This window comes from Lycium barbarum, chromosome 1 (assembly GCF_019175385.1).
Source record: "Lycium barbarum isolate Lr01 chromosome 1, ASM1917538v2, whole genome shotgun sequence".
In the NCBI taxonomy this organism is placed as follows: domain Eukaryota; kingdom Viridiplantae; phylum Streptophyta; class Magnoliopsida; order Solanales; family Solanaceae; genus Lycium; species Lycium barbarum.
In genome coordinates, this window is record NC_083337.1 from 136600883 (window position 1) to 136610005 (window position 9123).

Here is a 9123-nt window from a genome sequence, read left to right on the forward strand (position 1 = left end):
ATGTGAAGTTTTGGTGTGTCATAAGGTCATTGTTAGTGCATTTTTTAAATAACCGGAAGCGGTGGATATGTTAGAAGGATCAGGCGTGTTTTCTAAATATTGATACCAACCGATAGTTATGTGCTACCTAATTAGGCCAGTTGGCATGTTGTGAGTCATGTGTCGTGAGTCTTAAGTTTTTTGCTTGAGGACAGGCAAAAGGTTAAGTTGGGGGTGTTGATAAGTCGTGGATTTCCAGCTTTTTATGACCATTACTTATCTTTTTTTGGGAGTCTTTTGAAGTGTTTGTTTGTATTTCTACTAGGTTGTTTCATGATTTCAGGTTTTTGAGTCAAGGACACAAAAAGGACAAAACGATGAGAAAAAGAAAGAAAAATGCTAACATGCGATGAGTATGCGGGATCGCATTCTCTGTCATGCGTCTGCATACTCGTCATCAGAAGAACTAGTGAGCAGCACAATTTTCACAAGTATGCGACGAATATGCGGGACCGCCAACTTGATGTGCGGTCGCATATTCGTCCTTCCACAAGCCAGTGAGTGGAGCGAATTGAGCAAGAATGCGAAGAGTATGCGACTTCGCCAACTTAGTTGGCGCTCGCATAATCCCATGGAAGGCAGCAAAAGTGCGGTGATCAACAGAGAGTATGCAGGCGCACACTCAGTATGCGGTCGCATACTCGCCCCGTACGAGTTCATTAAAAGCCACTTTTTCACTTTTTGTCCCCCATCTATAAATACTAGTCCTTGGTTGCTGTGTAAAGCATTGAATATTCCCTACTTTTCAGTTCATATCGTCTTTTAGCTCTAAAATTGGAGCTTTGGAATATCATTTATTGTGAAGCTTTTAAGAACATTCTCCATCTTTTTGACATCTTCTCCATTAACATTATTGTAAGTTCCATGAATATTATTTTGGCTACTACTTTATATTCAATGGGTATGAATAGCTAACTCATTTAGCTAAGGTTGTGGGACCAAATGTGTTAGTTATGTGATTGTGTTTCATATTCACACTTCATCTATATGCCAAATGTGTTTTCTATTAACTTTTCATGCTTCAATGTCTTGTGATGGTGTACAACATTACTTGTGCCTTATTACCATTACTTTTCTTGGAAAAGAAAGTAGAGGTTAGGAAAAAAGTTAATAGCAACAATTTGAGGCATAACCCTCATCTAATAGCTTGCGCTAGGAATAGGAAAGCTAGTTGAGACTAAATGGGTTTTCTTATATAAAATATTCTAAGGCTTGGAAAAGCTTAGAATGAATTTTGCTAATTTGGTTGGGAAACGTTTAGCAAGAGTTAAGTGCCCCTTGGTCTACTACAATTATGCATAGAAATGAGTTGAAGTGAAACCCAAGCGCATTACTTTCCATTGGAACCACAACCTTAGTGCCTTTAGTAATTGTTAATTCAAAACCAAGCATTCTCTCACTAATGATCATGATAAATATTAAAACCAAACACTCTGTACATTCCCGTCCCTCGAAATATTGACTATTAGGCAAGCGTTACACTTAACAAGTTAATTTCTTCATTGTATTCTCTGTGGGATTCGACCCCAACCTTGTTGAGTTCTATATTTGACAACGACCGCTTACTCCTAATTTAGAGGTGTAATTTGGGCGTATCACTCACCCAAATTGTTTTTTTTTGAAAATAAACGTACATAATTTGTCCATTTATCCTCTTTTGCCTTTAGCGTCAAATTTAACAATGTATCCGCTCTTATTTTATGTAAATTCGTAATATGTAGTATGCCTTTTGGGAATTAGTCTTGGTGAAGATTTTGATTAAGTTTTTGGTAGCACATTGATAGTTTAGGAAATATGTACTGATGCAACAATCTATCAGAAATCTACTTTGGTTGAAGAAGGCCGATAATGCAAATAAGTTTACCTTGCATACATTGTATAGTCCTAAATATTCATTTTGGTAGATCAATTATTGTAGTTTTAAAGATCGTGACTAATTCTGTTGTACCAAATTAAAATATTGTTTAACAAGAAGTGCTTTTAGGTTCTTTACTTTAATATACATATCTTATAATGTGTTTTTTTTCCTTTGGAACGATCCACCTATTGAATACGTATACTAGTTGTTTATAAAGTAAATAATATACCTCCACGTTTCAAGATTCTATTGACATAAAAACCATTTCTAAAGCAATGATTAAAGAGCTTAAGTTGTGTATGAGATCTTATGTTGAAATCTCATTAGCACAATCTAATTGCCTTTCTAAAAGAAAAAAATTAGTGATTGAAAATCATTTGTCCATATCTATAGAAAGAATTGATATTGATAATAAAGGAAAAGGACGAGTCAAATTCAAGTCACAATCCCAAGTTATGTCGTATTATATTAGGGAAAAGTGAGAGAGAAACAAAAATATTAAGTTTGAGCTAAAATAGAGCACACAGGACACAGCCACAGACAACTCATCAATACACCAACATAAACAAAAAATGCCCATGGGAAACAACATAGGTTGCCACGTGAAGAAAAAAAAAAAAAAAGAAAGAAAGATTGCCACGTGAAACGGGACCTTTTAGATACGCCCTAATCCTGGACAAGGACTATCCTAATTGTCCTTACTTCACGGCTGTTTCATTCTACTTTTGTAGAAAACAAGATTTGCATTAATTATGTGTCTTTTGATTATTTTTATCCCTGGTTATAATTGACAACAATTCATATTCCTGTAGGGATACTAAGATATTTATCGTAGATACTAGTTAAGTAGTAACAATAAAGGTGTTTTCCTGTGAGAGATACATACTAGAAAGTATAGCTGAATGTCAATATCCAAAGTGCTCACCGTTAACCGTTCTTTAATTCAATGTAAATCCCACCGTTAACCGTTCTTTAATTCAATGTAAATCCCACCGTTAACCGTTCTTTAATTCGCAGGCACATAAAAGGACAAATTTTGATGGTTATAAAGGTTATACCGGATAAATTTATTTCATTCTAATTTCATCTAAGAAAAAAAGATATGCTTTTATAGAATTTGAACCTATGACATTGAGTTTTAGAGACCTACATTTCACCGAACTAAACTAAAAGCGTATTCTTATCACAATGTCAGTTGGGATCAACATGAAGCTATGTGTATGATATTATTGAAATTATTTGAGGAAAAAATGAAACAATTATTTTATTTGATCAGTAGAAAATGTATAATCATTCTTACTTATAGGCGAAAGTCATTTTTTTTAAAACAATCTTAACTTTTATTTTCTTATTACCCGTTCCAGACACTTAGATATTATTATTAATCTTTAATACTCAAAATTTTATAAAAACTCTTACCGATTTGCTAATTTTGCACTTACGAACCAAACAATCACATCTAGTTTTCATGAAAAATAACTTTCATCATATCAAATTCATTCATTTGAATAGTAAATCAGACAATAATATCATGGTTATTGTTATACAGAGTTAAGTTTTTCAGTTAACCACTCCACAAATAGTTATTATTTCAGAAAGTCTCTCCGCAACAACTTTTTATTGCCTAAGGCCAATGTAACAAGATACATGTATTGCTTTTTAATAAAGATTTTTGGCCACACGAGCCTCAGCTTTGTTTAATATGAAGAAATATAAAAGCAGGATTGCACAGACAAGGACAAAGAGCAGGGCAATATCCTGTTCCTACGCAATCCATAACTCCACAACAATCCAAATCTCCAGATATTAAAAACAAATGGACAAGGATAAAACCAAATACACTAGCACGAAGATATATCCATTCCCAACACTGGAAGCTCTGCCCATTCCCAATACTCGTATGTATTAATCTATGTCCTATCTAGGGCTTGAGATTCTCATTCTTATCACTGGAGCAATATTGTTCTTTCCTGCACCCCATCTAATCTTTTGGATATTTTTGTTATCAATGTCTTTATGGAGTCCATGCAAAGTGTAGTCAATTTCTTGAAAGAAGAAAAAATAATCCCGTGAGGTCTCGTTATTCCACCCACCAATTTTCACTCTTTAACTTAGTCAAACTTAATTAGTTCATTCAATTTCGACATCGGCATCTTTGTTTGAGAGAATTTACGTAAATATATACCAAAAACAAATCACACCATCATATTAAAGTGAGCTATGGCAGTAAATAATTGCATATAATAAGATTACTCAACTAACCGAGAAAAAGTATATAAAATGTTGCAATAGATAAATTATACTATTGATAGTGTAAAGAATATTTACATTAGTATAAGTGTAATTTGACGAATTTTTATGTTATTTTTTAGGTTATCTTATCTTACTTGCAATAAAGAGTTGCTTGATTTCGTAAGTCAACTATTTAATACCGTAAGAAATCTATACTATCGTGCATACTGAACTTTAAACAAAAGACTAAGGCCTTAAATCTCTGGAGTTCTTTGTTGAAGCCAATTGGAGAAGAATTGGAGGGTGTTCATATCAGCTCTATAATGCTTCTGTGTAAACTCAAGGAGTGTAGGCCATGTGAAATCAGGATATATTCTAGGATTATTGGAGTCCACCAATTCTGTTGGTGGACTCACCACCTTATCCTTCTTAGGGCAAAGAAAAAAAGCAAGAGATTTCCTAGGTGTTTTGTTGTTTACTACCGCTCTGTGTAAGCAACTTTTGTACCTTCCATTTGAAAGTGCCTGCAAAAGGAGCAAAAAGAAAAAACAAAATGTCACACTGATATTGACCTCCACTTTACCTAAAACTCAACTTGTGCTTTAACTAGATTAATAATTGCAACAAAAGACATGATGTTGTACGTCCAATTGCATATACGTTAATTAATATGGGAAGTACAGAGACAGAAACCGTATCTTATTATTAGTCACGTAAATGCTGTTGGTCTCACTCTATACTTCAAGAAGGCATCTACTTATACTGTACTTCATCTGGTCCTACGAGTATTTGTTTTGCAAAAATCTGTACGCTCGTTAACATATATAATTATTAGTCTTACTCGCAAGAATGTTTCTCCCGTTATCTCTTTTAACTTTGTCACTTTAATGACATCTATTAATTGAAGCATAAGTGTGAATTTGAAAACGGATAGTACTCCCACCGCTCTAATTTATTTGGTAGAGTTTGACTTTAATTAGCCGCGAAATTTAAGAAAAGAATAAAGATTTTTAAAACTTTTAGTATTAAACATATCATAATTAATATTAGTAGGATAGAAAACTTTTGTAACTAGTGATCTTCAATATAAAGTAACATTTGCTTAACTATAAAAGTTTTTCATTAAAGGCAAAATAAAAAGTTTAAAAATAATCATGTTCAAAATATATATCATTTCATTTGGAACGAATAATAAAGACAGTGTGTCAAACAAATTGAATGAAGGAAATGGAGTAATAAATGCTTTTGGTTTTTTCCAGAACGTGAATTCAATTTGTTAAAATGACTAGTGAATAGGACCTATGTTAACAAAGTGTCTTACCATAAAAGTGTCGCCTATGTTAACGACAAAAGCGCTGAGATTAGGACTAATGGAGCGCCATTGGTTTTCCATGAAAACTTGAAGCCCAGTAACACTGTCTTGATGAAGGATGGTTAATGATGTTGGATCACAATGTGGTCCAGTTCCTAAGGTGAGGTCTGGTTTTAGGCATGGTGGGTAATAGTTGAGTCTCATTATGGATTCATTTTCTTCAAAGAACTGTTTGAAATGGTTCTGGCTCACACCCAGGCTCACTCCCAAGAGTTCCATGATTCCAGAAGAGAGTGTGCTCATGGCATTGCAGTATTCTTGGTAAACGTTCCTATAAAAATGAAAAAATAGAACTTTTGTCAAGTTGATGAGGGGAAAGATAAATTAAAACAAGAGAAGGGAAAGGGTACTAAAGTGTGTGACCATTTCATCTAAAATTTTAAGTTGTCACATGATGTAAATATTATTTACACCATTTAACTTTAGATAAGATGGTCACACAGTTCAATATGGTATTAATAATGAAGGCAGAGGTATTGAGTCCTATCCAATATTCAATGTCACTCATTATCGAAAGACTTTTGATGAAAATCAACCAGAACCCACATAAGGAGTGTATTGAAGATATAATTAAGTAACCAACAATGTGTACCCTCTAATAATTCTTATTTTTTTTATGAGACAGTGACACAATTCAATAAAATCAAATGGTCATATCCTCTTACCCGATATGGCAAAAATTTTTACCCATTGTCTTGAGGAAGTACTCGTCAACCATGTCTGACGAGCCTTCTTCGGCAGAATATGGAAAAGAGAGTGTTTCTTTCCAAGGTAGCTTAGATGAAAACCTTTCAGTAAAGCTACTAGCATAACCACAATGCTCTCCTCTCTTCCTTTGAGCCTTTTGCTTATCAGAAAGTGGCAATTCAAAGAACATATCCATATAACTATGTGCAAGTGAAATAAGGTTAGTGTCAACTCCATGGTTCACCACGAGAAAGAAACCGTGGTTCCTGCATGCTTCATCAACGAGTGTACATACTTTCTTAGCTGCAATTGGGTCGCCAGAAAGGAAAGCTCCTAAATCGATTAGTGGGACATCAAGTTCAGGTGCCCCAGCACAAGGCTTCTCGTGGTCTGGCCATATGAATTGTCTAGGAATATTGAACTCATATTTTAGCACGGACGAGTCGAAAATCAGTGGTCTTTTCTCATCTTCTGTGAATTTTTCTTTAGATGTTTGTGTCATGGGTGACTTGATTCTTGTTACCATACAATCAATGGCCATAGTCATGCTTTCTTTTTACCTTTTTTGTTTTTTTGGTTAACCAAAAGTATGGTATCTAAGGGAATGAAATACTAGAAAGAGTAGTTAACTATTGGACGAAAGTTATGTGATAGAGATGATTAGGGAAAAAACGAACGCCGTTGCAAGTAGGGGAAAAGGTAACAAAACATTGGTATCTTATAGGTCTCTCTTGCGGTGTCACTAGCAGAGCAAACAGGGCCAAAATCACCACTTTGCAAAGAAGGGCTTCTTAAACCATAAATTTCATTATAGGTCTACAAGTATTTTTCTTTTCCAATTTGACAGTAAAGCTCTTTCCCAATGGCTTTTGGCGTTTCTAAATCAATGAATATCATTGAGGATGCAAACAAAGTCTCCTACTCGAAGGCAATAAAATAAAAATTACATATAAACTTAGGTATACTTTTAAAGATGTAATAAGATGTCTACCTTAATTTGAGACGGACAACAGGTTATATTTGAGCCGACTTAGCCTATCTAAAAGATATGGCTGAGTTAGCTATATCTTTTGTTTCCTTTCAAAAAATTCTACGTAAAATGGAAGAGGAAGAAATTTTCTAAGCTTTATTCTTAAATTTCAAAATATGCACTAATGTCGGAGTTACGGAGGAAGAAATATTAAAAACTAAAAAAATATTGATTACTCTATAGAAAAGAAACACAAGAAGCCCTATAGAGGCAAAAAGTAATAATGTGATTAATTAGATTATATTAACACAAGAAGCTCTATTGAAGAACAAGCAAGACACAATTGCCATATAATCTATAAGATGATGTGAAGGAGACCTAATGTGGAACTAAAAATGAATTAACCATAAGTAGGGCAACCGGAGATCATTCTTAAAGAAAGGGTTGTTTGGTATGATGGAAAATGTTTTTCTCGAAAATGATTTTTTGGAAAACAAATGATTGTCCTACTTATTTTCTTGTATTTGGTTGGATGTGGAAAACATTTTCTAGTGTTTGGTTTGACGGAAATATTAATCCAACCCCCTAATCACACGCTCCTCCAACATCCCAACTCATCAAAAAAAAAAAAAAAAACAACTCCAGCCTTCCCTACTATCCCCATCCGCATTTTGAAAAAGATGCTACTTTCACAAAGTGACTATTTTTATAACATAATCAAATATGTCCATACCTTTACAAGTGACCTTTTTCTAAGATAACAAAAAAAATGACTACTTTGCACTTTGAAAGACAACCCAAAAAAGTGACTACGTTTGTAAACTAAGCCATTTTTTAAAAGTGACACAAAAAATGATTATTTTTGTAAATTAGCCATTTTTTGAAAAGTGACATAAAAATAGCTATTTTTGCAAAAAATTATTTCTTCCAAAACGACCAAAAATGCAAATTTGCAAAAATAACAACTTTCTGTCATTTTTCAAAAACTTGTCACTTTACAAAAGTAGCCATTTTTGTGTCACTTTTAAAAAATGGCTACTTTACAAAAGTGGCCACTATATTAGAAAGGGCACATTGCAAAAATGGTTATTTTAATACTTTCAGAAAGAGGCTATTTTTAAAAATTGTTAGTTTTGCAAAGTAGTTAGTTTTTAAAAGTAACTACTTTAACAAAATGACTATTTATGAAAATTGGTTACTTTCAAAAAGTGACTATTTTTAAAAAGTATCTACTTTCACAAAGTGACTATTTTCTAAAAGTGACTACTTTTACGAAGTGACTACTTTTACAAAGTGATTATTTTCTTAAGTGACTACTTTTGCAAAACGACTATTTTTGAAAAGTAGCTACTTTTCGTAAGTAATATTTTTAAAAAGCGACTACTTTTATAAAGTGATTACTCTTATAAAGTTGCTATTTTTGAAAGTTACTATTTTTACAAAATGCCTAGTTTTGCAAAGTTGAGAGACATGGGATGGTGGTAGGGAGGTGAGAGGGAGGGGTTGGGGGTATGGTGATAGGGATAGGGATAGGGGTGGGGTAGGTGGTTATAGGGGTGGGGAGGGAGGTAGTGGGGGGTTGGTCAGGGTGGGGGTAGGAGGGGGTGGTTAAGTGGGGTGTAGGGGTGGTTAGGTGGTGGGGTGGGGTGAGGGGTAGTTTGGGTGGTGTAGGGGTGGGGAGTGGGGATTCGGGGGTGGCGGGGTGTGGAAAGGTCGAGGGCTAGGGGTTGGGGGTGTTGGATGGGTGGGGAGGAGACAATGAACTTGCAATGTTACTTGTGAAACTTGTTTTACCTACTTTCATTAAGGAAGTCATTTTTCTTATTTTCAAGAAACTTATTTTCCTAAAGCAAATATTTTCCAAGATATTTTAACCAACCATACATGAAAAAATGAAAAAAAATAAGAAAATATGTTTTTTTCCATACCAAACACACTCAAAAGGTAGTCGGCAAAATTCTTGAA

General features: G+C 34.1%; 1 protein-coding gene across 1 annotated transcript; it reads right to left on the reverse strand.

Moving 5' to 3' along the window:
• Positions 1–3565: 3565 nt before the first annotated feature.
• On the reverse strand, positions 3566–6891 carry LOC132639052 (gibberellin 20 oxidase 1-like). Its single transcript, XM_060355611.1, has 3 exons — positions 6167–6891; positions 5451–5772; positions 3566–4653 (listed from the first exon to the last, which is right to left on the reverse strand). Exons 1-3 carry the CDS (start codon positions 6733–6735, stop codon positions 4384–4386), a joined length of 1161 nt encoding a protein of 386 aa, XP_060211594.1. The 5' UTR covers positions 6736–6891; the 3' UTR covers positions 3566–4383.
• Positions 6892–9123: the final 2232 nt, after the last annotated feature.